Source organism: Rhinoderma darwinii, chromosome 1, assembly GCF_050947455.1.
Source record: "Rhinoderma darwinii isolate aRhiDar2 chromosome 1, aRhiDar2.hap1, whole genome shotgun sequence".
NCBI classification, from domain to species: Eukaryota; Metazoa; Chordata; class Amphibia; order Anura; family Rhinodermatidae; genus Rhinoderma; species Rhinoderma darwinii.
In genome coordinates, this window is record NC_134687.1 from 216,874,901 (window position 1) to 216,893,144 (window position 18,244).

Below are 18,244 nucleotides of genomic sequence, written 5' to 3' on the forward strand. Positions count from 1 at the left end.
ATACTTCTCTTATCTTGTATCTGCTTCTCCTACAGCTTGTAGAGAGACTGAATAGCTCAGTTTCTGTGGACAGGGTATATCCTGTAGGAGGAGTCACTTTTTTATTTCATTGTGTCAAGCCTCCTAGTGGCAGCAGCATATACTCAGTCTGTGTCCCCCCAATGAACTGGACAAGAATTGGATTTTACAGTGAGTACTCAAAAAAAATCCTGTTTGCTTGAAGTGGTACTCCCTGACTTAGTGACCCTCCGGTCCCAGAACAAAATTGTAAGTATGATGGGTTGTATGGAGTTAAATTACCTGGTGCCCTCCAGTGACATCCCTCTGTTGTGGATCAGTCTCTCTTGGGGGTCCCTCTGTGTTGTCAAAGACACTCTCTTTGTTCTCAGGTTGGCTAGAATTTTTCACGTGAGCAGCTCTGGCCAATCCGACAATAGTGGAAGAGTGTCACTCTTAGTCTAAGAAGTGCTGCAGCCATGTTGGGACAGCACATGGGGGGGGACCCCAAAGCAGTGGGTCCATAGAAAGGGGCTCAACTGGAGGGCACCAGGTAATCTAACGCCATATAACCCATCCTATTTAAAATGTTGTCACATGACCAGATTGTCGCTTTTAAGAGAATCTGTCACCACTGGAAAACCCCTCTAAACTACTGTAATGGGTGAATAGCTTAAAAAAAACACAGAATCGGAATGTTGTTTATGTTTGTACTCGCATGTGTTCCCCCGCAAATGCTCTGTGCGATGTATTCTAATGCATTCCCCGGACTCCTAAGCACAGCGAAATAGTACAGTGGACTTCTAGGTGTTTCATTAGCATACAGCGTACAGGCTATTTGCAGGCTTACTGAGGGAAAATGCAAGTGAGTACAAACATAGCTTAGGACACACAAATGTCATATTGGAATCTTAATTGCTCATAACCGTAGTTTTGGTGGGGTTTACATGGTGATGGATTCCCTTTAAACATTGATGGCAAAATCTTCAGAATTGGCCATCAATGTTTTTTTTGCTGGGGGTCCAACACCAAGGAGTCCTGCCGGTTAGCACCATGAAGCACATCCTTTTTATTGTTTACACAGGCATAAAAGCTTATTTGTACAGATGGCTGCGCCTGGTACTTCAGCTTTGTCCAATTCACTGCAATACTAGACACCGGCTATGGACGAGGATGGTACGGTTTCTGCAGGAAAAAGCCAGGTTCAAGCTTATTTCACTTCACTTTTTCAGGTTGCACTGGAGATGATTAAAGTGATAGGAGGACATCCATTTGAAGCTTACAAGAACTGTTTCTTCAATCTAGCAATTCCGATCATCGTATTCACCGAGACTGCTGAAGTAAAAAGGACCCAGATCCGGTACATTCTTGTGTTTCTAGTTATACACACTGTTACAGCAAACATTTACAACACTAAACCAGTACTGGTAGAGATGTTACAGGTCTGAACTCTAGAGAACACCAAAGAGTGACATTCAATTAATCTTTAATTACTATAGAATGCCTAGCTCAACAGGAATAATTCAACTCAAATGGTCCTCGGACACTCATTCCATCAGAACACAGGATTGGGGAAAAAAATTGCATTTTGTTATACTCCCGCAAGTGCAGTCAAAACCATTTTGAGAGGTCTGGGTGGAGTAGAAATGCTTGAGAAATCTGTGGGGGGGGGGGGGGGTTCAAAAAGGTCTAAAATAGTAAGAATGTGCAACTGGAGGTTCCTAGTAATAATAATAATATTTGCATTGCAGATATGGCATTTCCTTTACTATCTGGGACAGGTGGGCCATTTATGGCAAAGAAGACTTTACACTTTTGGACTTCATCAACGCTGTTAAAGTAAGACAATGTCCTTCAGTACATTAGCATAGTGGTTGTTTTTTTTTTGTTTGCTGGAACTTTTGTTATTTTTATTATTTGATACATGGGCTACACGGAGACATTATGTGGCTCAACTTGTTGATTTTAATTATGGAGTGACAAATGCAGTCCACAAGATTGCATGCGTCTCGATTGTATTCATTTTGGACTCTAGTCCTGGCTTAAATGGCTTGTTCGGCCTTATGTAAATAGTTTAATAACTGTATAATGAAAGTTTTATTTTATTTTTTTTGTTTTCTTTTTTACTATTTTCCAATATACAATGGTGGAATCCTTAATCTTTTTAAGCCAGAAAACTGCAGGGTAAATTGCGGCTTTTGGGCATTTTATGCCGCCCTTGCCACTTTTGGGAAAGGGTTGTGCCTTAGCCAAAGTGGATGTGTAACTATGGCCCAACAGATTTACTATAATTTACACCAGAAAGTGGTGAAAGTTCCGCCAGCTTGTCAGGCGTAGACATTCTCTCCCCACCGGTCAGGCAATACCTTGCCTTTTCCTAATCGAAAAAACGAATGATGTACTCACCGCTCCACTTCTCCCATCAGGCTTTTACTACAGGCCCTGGCTCATACAAGGTACTGACGCCGGGCAGCGCTAGGGCGTTGTATGTGTCATAGCTCTCTGAACGCTGCTCGACTTGTATGAGCTGCGGCCTGCTATGAGAGTTTGCGTGGATTGGGCGCGGCCACAGTCGCACTCCCTGCGACCACGATTGTTATGCCACAAATGTGGCGCACAGCTAAACTAAAGATGCAATACATTTTATTAAGAGGTGTTCACCTCTTAATAAATGTTGCATCCTACTCCAGTAAATGGTTTATTATAAATCTCCCCTTTATTTATTTATTTTTTACTTTTCACAATCTCTGCTTGCTGCCAGTGAATGAAACATTGTACAATTAAGGCACTGTTCGCACAAGATGCGTGACAGAACTATTTAGCAACAGACACTAACAATATTTATTGACTTGGTCCGTCAGGGCTTGTTCCTACAGAATAGAGCAGCAGTGTGCACTAATCTGTGAGTCATGGGCAAGAGTCGAATACTTTTTACATCTTAGCATTTGTTACAGTGGTATCCAATGTAGGCAATCCTATGTTTTACACCAGCGTAATACAGGCACATTTTATGCCCATACGATTGCCACGAAAATATGCCCTTAATTACACTTGCGAAAAAACTAGCCTAAGTGAGCTAAACGGCCTAGACTCAAAGCTGATACATTTTACCCATACTAATGCATTGTTGTAGCAAACCCTGAGGGCAGGAGAGGACGAGATGTGCTCTTGATGTGGATTGCTTAGTCTGATACATTTTTTTCAAAGCCTTCGTTGTGAGAAGTGATCTGTATGCGTTTCGGATGTGGCCAGTAAGCATTCACTGACGGCAAGTAGAGATCTTAAAAATGGTGAATTAAATCAGAAGTATATTGGAAAATTGTATAACCTTTTCATTAAAGTGTGATTAAAGGGTTTCCCGCTTAAAAGACAACCTTTGTCCATATACCCGATCAGGGTATATTGGTCACCATCAAACTACCAATTGAGGTAGGTCTGTGTCACATCTATCGATTATTCACTGGTCACATAGTACTACTCGCCCATCAGAGGGGTTTTAAAAAAAGTGGTCTTCCTAGCCTCTGGCATTTTAAAATATGAATATTGCATTTCCACCCTCTCCATTCGTCATTTGCTTTGTTCAATTTAATGTTTCTCAAGATGTTCACGTTACCCTGTTATGCTCTATCCACAATGCAGAGTATGTTGGATGTAAATATTTGGAAAGACTGCAGAACTATACCTCCGACCTACACCACTGTATGTTATGTCACCCGTTGACTTATTTAAAGAGGAAAAAAAAGCTATACGGCACTAGATAGAGAGGACGTCTGTAATGAATAGCGTAGACAACTATGCTATTCAATACAGTGGGGAAAAAAGGTATGCTGATACTTCCCCGGTGTAGGTAGGTTAATGGGGCCCCTTGGTAAAAGCTCCTAACATATACGCCAAACATGTACAAACGCACGTCCAATATGCACTGCAGACAGTGTGAATATAGCCTTGTGTGCATTGTTAAGATACGGAGAGGGGAGGGATTTATCTAAACTAGTTTAACTGGTTGCCGACACAGGACGAGTATGCTCGTCCTGAGCGGCGAGCACTTCGCGCATTAGGACGAGCATACTCGTCCTGTGTGACAGTCGTCTCTGTGCGCGCGATCGAGAGCGGGGCAACGGCTGTAATACACAGCCACGACCCCGCTCTGACAGCGGAGAGAAGAGAAACATCTTCTCTCCGCTGTTAACCCTTTGAACACCGCGATGAAAGCTGATCGTGGAGTTCAAGGAGAGGGGACTGCACATTGATCGCGTCACAGAAAATAACTGTCACGCGATCAAAGCCCAAAACTCGTATGGCCAGACAGCCCAGGGTCCATTGAAGGAGCCCAGGGCTGTCTGAACATATTTCCTGTTGTTAGGGCATACTGAGGTATGCCCTAACAACTGCCTGTGTACGATAAGTAACAGGCTAATGTACTGGCATATAGATCTATGCCAGTACAATACAGTTACAAAATAAAAATCTAAATGATAAATCCCTTTATGGGAATAAAAAAAAAAATAATAATAAATAAATAAAAAGTAAAAAAAACACAAACACATTTTTTGTAATAAACTTTTTAAAATATTAGTCCCAAAACATGAAATAATAGACATATTTGGTATGACCACGACCGTAACAACCTGTACAACAAATGTATAACATTATTTATGACGGTCGGTGTATGGTGTAAAAAAATAAATATTAAAACTGCAGCGGAACTGCTTTTTTTTTTTTTTTCTGCATTTTTCGCCAAAATAAAAATTTATAGAAATTAAACGATTATGTAGGTACCATTTTTTGGTACAAATACATTAAGTACAACTCGTCCTGCAAAAAACAAAGTCTCATACAACTACTAGTTATGAGCGTTGGGATGCAAAGAGGGGAAATGTAAAAAAATTGCTCTGTCCTCAAGGCCAAAATTGGCTGTGTCCTTAAGGGGTTAAGAGGAAAATAGTGCAGTTGACTATTAACCAATCAGGTTGCTGCTTTCATTTTTCAGTAAGCGTCCGAAAAATGAGAGCTGGAAAATTGTTTGATATGAGCAACTACTTCTCCCTTTGCGCAAGCTTTGTGTCCATAGGAACACTGCCTACACAGCACTTGGGAAAACAATGGAAGTGAATATGATGCAGCACAAGTCTGTCAGCAGGCTGTCATGGCCAAACGTATAAAGAAATGAGAAATGGACATGTTATGAACGTGACCTTCACTTGTATGCAGGTGGAACATGTCGAGTGCTGGAGGTGTCCCTTTTTTTGAATGGCCCGATATGTTTGACAAATGACTTACCATGTGTGTAAAAAGGCTGTAAATGGCAAAATGTATGTTTTGTGCTTTTGTTTACAGGAGCAGTATGGGATAGAACCGACAATGGTTGTGCAAGGAGTCAAAATGCTGTACATCCCAGTTATGCCCGGTCACGCAAAAAGACTTAAACTTACGTAAGTATTGCTCTGCTCGAATAACAATGATAGTTTTTCAGCACAACCCTTTTTAAATTAGGAACATTATCACTAGAAAGTAAGCGAGATTTCACTTTCACCGTTGCTGAAGTTTGCGTCAAACTGCAACTTTTTACTCCTTAACCTATGATAAAGCTTTTTACGGCACTCCCTAATGGTGGCTACACGGATTTCCATTGTTTTATCATTCTTGCCTTAATCGTTGGTTACACAGTGCTCTACTAGCGCTATGTATACAGTAATCTCGGAGCTAAACGAGATTTAGTTTCACTTGCCGGAATCTCACAAAAAAGATTCAGAAGTGTCAGGATTGTGAGTACACATGACGTCCAGGCTGGATTTCATGTGTATTCATTATCAGGACACTGCAGTAATGTTAGGGCTTGTGTATGAGGCTGCACATAGTGATATATCTATATCGCTAGTGCAGTGTAAATGAATGGAGAGGAGTGCATGATGCTGATTGGTCACCGTTATGCACTCCTCTGTACAATGCCCACTTGGTCGAAAGTAAAAGTATGCCCACTTGGGCATTAAGAAAGCTCATTAGCATAAACTTAAATCGCTCCTAACTTTGTGAAAAAAGATCGTTTTTTTTAAATAAAAAGCATTACTGTCACCTACATTACAGCGCCCATCTCCTTATGTAGGAGACAGGGCACTTATAATGTGGTGACAGAGTCTCTTTAAGATGTGTGTTTTTTTTTTTTTACATTTCTTTGTTCGGGACAACGTTCACACTTTTGACATACACAAATAAAACCTGAATTATAATATAAAAATATTATACCACCATAACCATATAGGTCTTAAATATAAGTAGACACCTGCCACATTTTGAAAATGCCATCCAGCACTTAACATTCATGGGTGCCTTCATGCAATTTTGCATCAAAGTGTAACATTTTTGTAAAAAATGCCTAGCTCATGTTTATGGCCAAAAGCACAATACCTCCTAAAGATAAAGGTTTAAGATGTGCAGAGTTCATACATACCACTTTTTCCTATCTCTATATGCACATATCTTCACATTCACCAGAAGTGAAGAGATGAAAAATCGCCACAATCCAGAAGTCATGGAGTTGATCTGATTAGGTGCGGGTGGTGATTAGATGTGTAAAAATGCCTCCTATATGTGACAGTCTGAGAGCACATATACTCTAATTGGTAAGGGGGATGATAACATTAGGAAACGTTCCTGTATCCCATCCCAGGGGTCTCTGCAGGCTGTATGAGGGGAGAGATGATTGTAATAGGCTGGGCTCTTTCTTCCTGTTGACTCTTGAAGCTTGTCCTGATCCCCTCGGCTACACACACAGAACAAGGATGTAAAACTGATCATCCTCCTCCCCAGCGTCAAAGGAGTGCTGCATCCCAAATACTGCACCTAGATCTTTGATTTGTTATTCCTATAAATAGTCCGTCTCAAATTAGAAGGGAACAGCCTATGGCTCCCAAATAGACATGATGTAAACCAAAATCGAGCAAAAGGAGCATATAGACTAGAATATATATATTGTATCAAAAAGATGTTTCTTAATTTTAAGCAACAACAAAGATAAAAACACAAAAATAAAAAGATATCCAACACCAAATATACAACGCCACATTGGTTTCCATGGAGTGAGATATGATATTTTGCAGGATTAGGTAAAAGCAGCATGGCAAGGAATATACGTTGCGGATATACATCTATAAATAAAGGTCAGTACATATCACAATAGAGGCGTATTGAATCACCACCTTGAAAAACATCTGACATCAAATATGCATGTATATAGAACTGAAACCTCGCCAGGAAAAGAAGAGATTTAACTCTTACTCATATGAAACAAAGTGCAGTAACTGGCGTGTATGCCGCCTCCTTTGATCCTGGTAGCTTTTGAAAGCTAAGATCTAAACTCTAAACAATTGATTTTGCTAGGACTATAAGGGATAAAGACCTGTTGCATACATCATTGGCAGTGAAAGGGTTAAAGCTACTCTCCATTTTTAAAGAGGACCTTTCACCTGCCCATACATGTGCAGCATGTAATGGGCAGGGCTGCACAAACCCTGGGGCACTTTATATTTTTTGTCCCCCTACCCTCCGCCGTTATTTAGATATCAGTGCCGTTATATTTGGCGCCTGATATTTAAATAACCCCCCCGAACGGTCAATGGGGCATGTAATAGCAAGGGGGCATGTTACTATGGCTGTGACACTGTCCAAACCGCTACGGACAGTGCTGCAGCAAGAGCTGGAGAGGAGAGAGCGTGTGTGCGCACACGCTCTCACTCTTCAGCTCTCTGCAGACAAGGACAAGACTGATCTCTCGCAAGAGATCAGTCTTGTCCTTGTCTGCCGACCTGGCAAAGGGGCGTGTAATGACAAGGGGGCGTGTCACGGACAGTGCAAGAGCTGGAGAGAGGAGAGCGTGTGCGCTCTCACTCACTCTTCAGCTCTCAGCGGGCAAGTACAAACAACCTTGTCTCTTCCCCGTATATAAGCCTATACAATTATGGTGTCCGCTTTGCCCCCCTTATTATTCCATTCTATACCTACATCTTGAAACCAATCTATCCCTCTATACCTATGCTTGTATACAATCCTTTCACCCAGCATCCTTCATAGATGGCATGTAATGGCATGGGGGTGTGTAACATCGCAGAGCTGGTGAGAGGAGAGCGTGTGTGACAGTCTTGTACTTGTCTGCCGAGAGATGAAGAGTGAGAGTGCATGCGCTCACACACGCTCTCTCCTCTCCAGCTCTTGCTGTAACACTGTCTGTAGCGGATTGGACAGTGTCACAGCCATAGTAACACGCCACCTTGCCATTACACGCCCCATTGACTGTTCAGGGGGTTATCTAAATATCGGGCACCGATATCTATCTAAATAACGGAGGAGGGTAGAGAAAAAATGAAAAGTGCCTCAGGGTTTGTGCAGCACTGCCCATTACATTTTGCACAAGTATGGGCAGGTAAAATGTTCTCTTAAACCCTTAGTGACCAACAATACGCCTTTTAACGTTAGTCACTAAGGGGCCTTAGGCTAGGCTGACGCCTTTTCACGTGAGCCTAGTCTAAGTCCTGCACGGGTCTCCCGTGCAGGCTGGAGCCGGGGCTCAGCTGTCTGATGACAGCTGAGCTCCTGCTCCAACGCCCGCGATCGAAGTTTACTTCGATCGCGGCTGTTTAACCCGTTAAATGCCACAGTCAATAGCGACCGCGGCATATAACTTTGTTTAGAGGGAGTGAGCTCCCCCTGTCACCCATCGGCGGCCCGCAAATGCAATCGCGGGTCTCCGATGGGGTGTCATGGCAGCCGCGGGCTTGATAAAAGCTCCCAGGTCTGCCCTGGTCATATGCCTGTTAGGACGCGCCGGAGGCACGTCCTAACAGATTGCCTATCAGATTTACACTGACTGACAATAATGCTCTGGTATACGAATTATATCAGAGCATTATAGCAGCGATCGGAAGATTGCACAGTAAAGTCCCCTAGTGGGACTAATAAAATAAGTCACCAATGTGAAATAAAAGGTTATTAATAAAAAGTACAGTAAAAAAATACATAAAAAGTGGTTTTATTTAGTAAAAAAAAAAGTACACATATATGGTATCGCCGCGACCGTAATGACTCCATTAATAAAGTTAATATGTCATTTAAACCGCAAGGTGAACACCGTAAAAAAAAAACAATGGCGAAATTGCAATTTTTTTCCATTGCCCCCCAAAAAAGTAATAATAAAAATGAATCAATAAGTCCCATGTACCCCAAAACAGTACCATTCAAAACTACGTCTTGTCCCGCAGAAAACAAGCCCAAAAAATCACTACATTGATGGAAAAATAAAAAAGTTACGGCTCTTGGAAAGCGACGATGCAAAAACAAATAATTTTAGTTCAAGTGTTTTTATTGTGCAAAAGTCGTAAAACATAAAAAACCTCTACATATGTGGTATCGCCGTAATCGTACCGACTCATAGAATAAAGGTAACATGTTATTTACGCCGCAAAGTGAACGGCGTCAATTTAAAAACGCATAGGACAATGGTGGAATTTCAGTTTTTTGTTATAATCCCCCGAAAAAAAGTTAATAAAAGTTAATAAAAAAATTATATGTACCCTAAAATGGTGCTAAAGTACAACTAATCCCGCAAAAAAACAAGTCCTCATACAGCTATGTAGACGAAAAAATAAAAAAGTTAGAGCTCTTTGAATGCGACTATAGAAAAACAAATAAAATAGCTTGGTCATTAGGGCCTAAAATGGGCTGGTCACTAAGGGGTTAAGTGACAAGTTGGGGGATATACGTTGCATATTATGCACATAATACATGTCCAGTAAGGACATAATCACACATGTCGTCTCTCCTACGGCAGCTCTTCTATTAACTGTCAATATTTGGCCATGTGATTCACACAGGTGCATGGCTTGTAACAGTGCAGTTATCAGAGCTCTGTCTTGTAATGAGTCATGCACCTATGTGATCACGTAACCATGGACAGATTTTCACCCCCCGACTGTTCCTATAGAATGACTGACTGCAATCAAAGATCTTAAAAATCATGAGGAATTGATGCAAAAAGTATATTGCTAAATTTGTAAAACTTTTTGTTATACAATGAATAAGGCCCCCTGCACACGACCGTGCCCGTAATCACAGTCCGTGATTACTGGCACCGCCAGCCGCTGACGGCCACCCGCATTTGTGGGACATTCTCTCATATAAAGTATGGGAGCACGGTCTGTAAAAGCAAAAAACACTACTTCCTATCTTTTGTGGAGCCCTTCTACGGTACGGTCACCTTCCCTTAAATATATGGAAACGTGTCCGTGGGCAATAGAAATGAATGTGTCTGTAATTATGGATGAATTCAAAGGTCATGTGCATGGGGCCTTACAGTTCATCTTCCGAAACCGGAATACCCCTTTAAATAATTACAACTTAATCATTGTATAATGAAAAGTTGTAGGCTGACACCGCTCTTTAGCGATCGGGTAAAGGAAGGAGGACATACCAGAGTGGAAGATCTTGCATCAGTGTAGAAAATTACTTTTATTCCACTGCGTCCTGTATGCAAATGAGGTTTGCTGAGCTCCAAAACCTACCCTTTAAGTTGATTGACGGCACTGCTTTTCAACTTCAAGAGCAGTCAATCAACTGCAGATGGGGCCGGGTGTTTGGAGCTCTAGACACCGGACACTACCTGATTTGGTAGACACACAAACCTAATTTAGATACAGTGGCAAAATAAAATGTATTCCTCCATCTCCTCCTCCTCCATCTCCTCCTCCATCTCCTCCTCCTCCATCTCCTCCTCCTCCATCTCCATCTCCAGGCAGAAGGTACATGGCTTATTCAGTGTATTTGAGCTCTCTCCTGTAATGGCTCCCGCAACTGTGCCTTATGGACATGATCAGGTTGGGTTTTCAGCTGGTGAATGTTTTTGTTTACTGACCGCAAAGTATACAGGATCCATGATGTTTCCAGTTAATTGTACAATAATTTAAAGAGGTTTTCCAGTCCCTAAAAATGAATGGCCTCTGGATAGGCCATCGATAGCCGATTGCTCGGGTCTGACTGCCGGGATCCCCGCCGATCACCTATTTTGAAGGGGGGAGTAACGCTCGTATGAGCGCTGATTCCCCTTCATTCCGGTCACTGCTCGTATTGTAAGTCGCCGACACAGCAGTAGCGGCGATTCACAGTATTACAACCTTCTCCCATTGAAGTGAATGGCAGAAGGCTGTAATAATGTGAACCGAAGCTATTGCTGTGTCGAGGATTCACAGTTCGCGCAATGACTGTAATAAAGGGCAAGCAGCACTTGTACGAAAGCTGCAGCGCCTTAAAAGCATCTGAACAGCGGGGGACACGGCAGTCGGCCCCCGAGCGATCAGCTATTGATGGTCTATCCTGAGGATAGGCCATCAATTTTAGGGACTGGAAAACCCCTTTTAAGTTTTATTTACATCTTGCCAGCAGGGCAATGATGCATTGCTGTCCATAGAACATTGCTCTCAATTATTACATTGTTTTGGGGAAGGCATATGTTATGGGTCTTGCAGTGTATTGAACAGATAGAAACAATTAAATTAATTTGCTGGCCTCGTTTGTGGAAACTGTCTAGGCCCCATGCACACGACCATATTTTTTCCCTCTCGTAAATACGGGTCCTTTGTCACACGTTTTTAACCCATATTTACGGACCCCTGCCTGTAAATACGGGTCCGTTGTCGTCCGTATTCCACACGTATCTATGGATCCGTAAAAATGGGGGGCTGGAAATGTCACAATGGTTCACATGATCGCTCAGACGCCATTTTCTCTGCTTCTCTTTATTCAAAAATTGAAATCCCCTGTCGCCTAGCAACGCTCCAGTAGGAACGGGTGCACACACGTAGCCACCCGTAATTACGGGAGCCCCATAGACTTCTATGGGCCTGCCCGTGCCGTAATTACGGCCTGAAATAGGACATATTCTATATTTTTCAACGGCCCGTGCACCTTCCCGTACGCAAACGGGAAGGTACCCGTGGCCAATAGAAGTCTATGGGCCCGTAATGACAGGCGTTTTTACGATTGTGTGCATGGGGCCTAAGTGTGTATTCACACATGCGGTTTTTGTTCAGGCTTTTTGTTGTTTTTTAACATAAAAACCAGGAGTGGCTTCAAATAAGATGAGAAGTAGAATCTTACTTTTTCTCCCTTTATGATCACTCCAGGATTTGGCTTCAAAAACTGCATTAAAAAAAAAACTGAACAAAACCTGCCTTTGTGAACACACCCTAACAGAAAAACTGTTCACCCATAACAGCCAATCATAACTGCCTTAATTTTTAAACTGTTCTGCAAACATGAAAAAGCAGTTTGGTTGATAAATGAGGTTTATTGTGTTTCTTACCTCTACGGGGGAGTAGTTAGAATGTTGTGTGCTATGTATATTGAGTGCTATCCATTTTTTCCACTCTAGAATGCACAAGCTTGTGAAGGCAGGAGCTGATAGAAAATATGTCGACCTAACAGTGTCTTTTGCACCAGAAACAGATGAAGATGAAGATTTACCTGGACCCCCAGTGAGATACTACTTCAAGAAGGAAAACCATTAACCGCAACAGTGCTGATGTTCTCCATATGTGTTGGTACTACTTGTCACAACAGGGTGAAGCCTTAACAGAGAGGAAGTAGTGATTTGCACTAATACTTGCATCATGGAATCTGCACCTATAGTGTCTCCCTTTGCTTTGTTGTATGCGTTTCTTTGGACTGGATTACAGAATGTTTGGATGCAATATTCTGTGCTATAACCCAAAAAATAATCGTATAGAAAAAAATAATAAAAAAACAAAAATAACAGGAAAGATTATTGGGGGCTCAATTTTGTAATGTCCCTCTTCCTAAAACGTTAAAAGGGGATTGTGGCAGAATACGATCAAGTAATAATACGTCGGTGTGCCTTGTAGTCAGTATGTGCACATGAGATCATCCAGCTACGTGTGTATGTATGTGTGTGTTTTATACAACGTTGAAACAAATCTTATTCCGTGTAACTTATACTGTGACTCCACTGATGATTTTTTTTTTTTTTTTTTACTGGTGTAACTGAGTTATATCGGAGACTACAGTATATACATACACAGGATAACGTAAGCTCTGCTGTACATTTATAAGGGTATAAGTCACTGACCTCTGAAATGCCTTAGTATTTTAAGATGTGGTGTAATGTGTGTTTGACCGTAAAGTAGGTTTATGCCTAAACACGCACCCTTTTATCTTGTTTTATGTCTTGATAAATGCGTGTTCTGTATGAATTCTTTATACATAGATTACATACACATTCTGACATTGTGGTTTAATAATCTTCTATTAAGTCATCCATTTTGCCTTAGCTGGTGCCGGACTTTAAAAATCAGTGGCTAATAGGTCACGGTAAGGGTGAATAGCTTTGAAAGGGTCGTTTTACTTTAATGTTCATTTTGTAATTAGTTTCCCAGCATAAAATTAGGAAATTTCTAATATATTTATTAAGAGGGTTGTTTCTATGGACACTTTTATGACAACTCTATCTGATTCTGAGTGAGGGTTTTAATAACTCGCATAACTTTACTCTCCGTCATTGAGAGTCCCTCCTTCCAACCCCCTCAAATGTGATCATTTTGATGTGTGATTTTCCTATTCAGATGTGTATTTTATCGTAGAACCTCATCAAAGAGAAAAATGGAGCATGCAAATTTGCTGGTTTTTGGGGAAACCAAAAATCTGTACCAATTATATCAAACAAGTCATCCACATGAACGCTGGTGAACTGTCCACATACCCAAAATACTCCTCACTCTTGAGTTGTAGCTATAGCATGCATAGCTCAACAGGCTAACTTTACCGATCTACTACTTTTACAGTTTGTTGTAAAAAGATTTTTTTTAAAAATCAGTGCAGGAGCAAAACTTATAATATTGACACCCAGCGACAGAATGATTCACATTATTCGGGATCATTCATTATTAGAACCTTAAATCCGATGTTTTAGTCTAGTTCTGTGTAACTTAACTCTGCTGTAGTCTGTGAACTTGTTAAAAAGACATGGACAGGAATCATTTCAGTCTTAAAGTTGATCTATTTCTTGGTTTCTGTGCCAATGTGGTCAGTAAAATGTTTTTTCCTCTATAAATACTCTTCCACCACGTCTTTTACTACTAAATCAACAACTTTTTCAATGGGGCTTCGTAGTTTCAGTTAAATCAAGTATATTCTTTATATAGCAAAAAATAATGTAACTTAAGGGGTTGTCTGAGATTCCAGCGATTTCTCCCAAATAGCAAGTCTTCTGGGGAAAAAATTAATAGTGCTTAAAGGGGTTTTCCACTTTCTGAAAACTGGTGACTTATCCATCAGTATATGATCATTATGTGTCCGACACCCGGACGATGTTGCCGGAAGCAGATGGCTCCGGTCAAAAAATAGCGGCCGAGCTGCAGTATTGAATAGGAGCTGAGCTGCAGTTCCGCCGAACGCCCGCTATGCAGTGGTCGGAGCCATCTGCTTCCGGCTCCAACTACTGCATCCTGTTCCAAACATCTGATGCACGGAGGTAGCCGGAGTTGCGGATCGATGCAGGGTCTGGATGTCTGACACGCACCAATCGTATACTGATGACCTATCCGGTGGATAGGTCATAAGTTTTCAGAAAGTGGACAACCCCTTTTAAATAAATTCTGTGCTGCGCTGCTAGTCCCTATTTGGCCTGTGTATACACTAGACCTATGTCCATAACTAACAATGTGGCTGCGTCACACAATTACTGCAACGGGATGTTAAATGGGTGAAACTGCCATGGTGGCCAGCAGTGATTGGACAACCTTTCCACATGTCATGTTACTATGGACACACAAAATAGGTGAAGTCTAGTCCATACACAGGTCCAACGGTGACCAGTTAGTATTTTAGATTTCACAGGTTTCTATTTGGGGGAAATGTCCAAATCTCAGACTTAAATGATATAAAAGTAGTTTAAAAGAATTATGATCACTGCTTGCTGTAAATTAATGAAAACATTCTTGTTTGCACCCAGAGGCTAAAAATCTATCCTTAACCCCTTCCTGTCGTAAACAACTTTCAGATTTTCATTTTCGTTTTTCTTCCCCACCTTCCAGAAGCCATAACGTCTTTATTTTTACGTCTATAGTACTATAAGGGCTTAATGTTTGCGGGACGAGTTGTAGTTTTTCGTAGCACCATTTATTTGGCTGTATAATGTACTAGGAAACGGTGAAAAAATTATTTTTAGCTGGGTAGAAAATGAAAAAAACAGCGATTCCTCCATGGTTTTTTGCACGCCGGTTTATGGAATTAACTGTGCAATTAAAACAACATGTTAACTTTATTCTGCGTGTCAATACGATTTATGGCGATACCAAATAAATATATATATATATATATATATATATATATATATATATATATACACAGTGTTCCAAATTATTATGCACATTGGATTTAAGTGTCAAACATTTAATTATTAGTTTTTCAATTAAACTCATGGATGGTATTGTGTTTTAGGGCTCTTTGGATGATTGTAATCTCAGATACCTGTGATAATTAGTTTGCCAGGTGTGTCCAATGAAAGGAAAACTACTTAAGAAGGACGTTCCACATTATTAAGCAGGCCACAGGTTTCAAGCAATATGGGAAAGAAAAAGGATCTCTCTGCTGCCGAAAAGCGTGAAATAGAGCAATACCTTGGACAAGGTATGAAAACATTGGGTATTTCAAGAAAACTTAAGCGTGATCATTGTACTGTGAAAAGATTTGTGGCTGATTCAGAGCACAAACTGGTTCCTTCAGATAAAGGCATAATGAGGAAGGTTTCTGCCAGACAAATTAATAGGATTAGGAGAGCAGCTGCTAAAATGCCATTGCAAAGCAGCAAACAGGTATTTGAAGCCACTAATGCCTCTGGAGTCCCGCGAACCTCAAGGTGTAGGATCCTCCAGAGGTTTGCAAGTGTGCATAAAGCTATTATTCGGACACCCCTAAACAATGCTCACAAGCAGAAACGGTTGCAGTGGGCTCCGAAATACATGAAGACTAATTTTCAAACCGTGTTTACTGATGAGGTCCGTGCAACCCTGGATGGTCCAGATGGATGGAGTAGTGGATGGTTGGTGAATGGCCACCATGTCCCAACAAGGCTGCAACGTCAGCAAGTAGGTGGCGGAGTCATGTTTTGGGCTGGAATCATGGGGAGAGAGCTGGTCGTCCCCTTTAGGGTCCCTGACTGTGTGTGAAAATGACCTCTGCAAAGTACGTAGAGTTTGACACCACTTTCTTCCGTGGTACAAAAAGACCCGTGCCTTCCGTAGCAAAATTATCTTCATGCGTGACAATGCACCATCTCATGCTGCAAAGAATATCTCTGTGTGATTGGCTGCTATGGGCATAAAAGGAGGGAAACTCATTGTGTGGCCCCCATGTCCCCCTGACCTCAACCCTATTGAGAACCTTTTACCTTTGGAGCATCCTCAAGCAAAATATCTGAGGGTGGGAGGCAGTTCACATCAAAACAGAAGCTCTGGGAGGCTATTCTGACATCCTGCAAAGATATTCAAGCAGAAACGGTCCAAATACTCACAAATTCAATGGATGCAAGAATTGTAAAGGTGATATCAAAGAAGGGGGTCCTATGTTAACATGTAACTTGGCCTGCTAAGTTTTTTTTGATTGAGAGAGCTTTGGATTTCTGACCACCTGATGCTGCAAATTCAACAAATTACCATTTTAGTTCTCTTTAAAATGTGTTGATCTCTGTTGTGCATAATAATTTGAAACCGTACATTTTGAGTTTTTTACTTTAAAAAAAAAAAAAATCTTATTAGATTTGTTCAATAAAATTTGCATTATATTCCAAGCGTTGATGGATTGAAGATTATACTGACTGTCATTTGCATCGACTATTTGGGAAAATCAGCGAAAAATAACATTTGCATAGGCGCACAAAGATGGTGGACCTGGGGGTCTTCATTAGGCCATCGCCCCCCGCGCGATTGCGTTGCGTGGGGGGCGTGATGAACTGTTAGAGGGGGCCGCCCCCCTCTTTCTAACGATTTAAATGCTGCGGTCGTTATTGACCGTGGCATTTAACGAGTTAAACTAGCGGGATCGCGCTCTAGCGCGATGCCGCTAGTTACTCTGAAGTGTCGGCTGTGACATACAGCCGACACCCGCATCGTATGGAGCGATTCACTCCGTGAGCCCGCTCCATGCTTCCCCTACCCGGCTATGACGTAACTGTATGTCATATGTCGGGAAGGGGTTAAGCCATACACCTGTGTTAGTGTATCAGAGCTGTATTTTTATATGTCCATCTGTCTATTGGATAGTTTTCCGTTTCTGGATTTAAACAAGAATGTTTCCATTCACTGACCACAAACAGATTTGAAATCACTATAAAATGATTAAGCTTTATTTATATTCCGATGAACACGCCATTTTAACTAATTCAATGTATGGATGATCTTGAACCTGGTAGGTTCACATCAAGCATCCCTTCTAACTTTGCGGTGATTGTGGGACACTTGCCCCGAGACTGGTTCTGAAGTCATACGACTAGGAAGTTTTTTTCAGCAACTGGACTACATTTTTCTTTCGCTTTATTTAGATGGCAGTTGACACGTGTCTTGTTGCCTAGTATATACGTGGCTACCTGTGCCCTCCTCCCTTTTTTTTTTTTTTCTTCTCTACCACAGTGAGATTGATGTTGTATAACACTGTCTTACATATGACTTGAACTTCATAAAACGTATCCCTACTGGATAGTCCAGGGGTTCAGCATGGAAAGCAGATAAATGAGCCAAGCTATCAAACAAGAGTTGCATTCCTTGTTTTCTTATGTTTTTGGTTTGTTTTTTTTTTATGCTCAGGGGCATTCATTGCCATATGCAAGCAAGGCCATTGCAACAATGACAAGTCTGCCGCTATGAAGTGTTTTAAAGATGTAATATTTTGGTTGTAAGACTGACTTTTCAGTACATAGTATAATTCTAGTCAATATTTGAATAAAAGAGCAGTTAATATTTGTCAGTTCTCCTGAGTTTTTATTGTTCACATATCTTCATCACGTTAGCATTATTGTTTTGGGGTTTGGTCTCTAAATGGGAGTTTGAAACAAGTGGGTTTTTTTTCCTTTTATCTGGGTATTACCATCGCAGAAGATGATGGCATATTGCTAGGATATGCCATCGCTTTCTGATCGGTCTGACTGGATAATACAGATGTGTGTCATTGTCCATATTACACAAGCAACACCAAG

The 18,244-nt window shown here is 41.2% G+C and overlaps 1 protein-coding gene across 1 annotated transcript in view; it reads left to right on the forward strand.

Annotated features, from left to right (window-relative positions):
* UBA6 (ubiquitin like modifier activating enzyme 6) overlaps positions 1 to 18,010 on the forward strand; it is a 92,577-nt gene extending 74,567 nt beyond the window's left edge. Inside the window, exons 30-33 of the mRNA XM_075861572.1 lie at positions 1,230 to 1,357; positions 1,749 to 1,836; positions 5,335 to 5,429; positions 12,413 to 18,010. Of these exons, the coding sequence (XP_075717687.1) occupies positions 1,230 to 1,357; positions 1,749 to 1,836; positions 5,335 to 5,429; positions 12,413 to 12,548 (447 nt within the window). The 3' untranslated portion in view covers positions 12,549 to 18,010. The remainder of the gene's footprint in view (positions 1 to 1,229; positions 1,358 to 1,748; positions 1,837 to 5,334; positions 5,430 to 12,412) is intronic.
* The last annotated feature ends 234 nt before the right edge of the window (positions 18,011 to 18,244 follow it).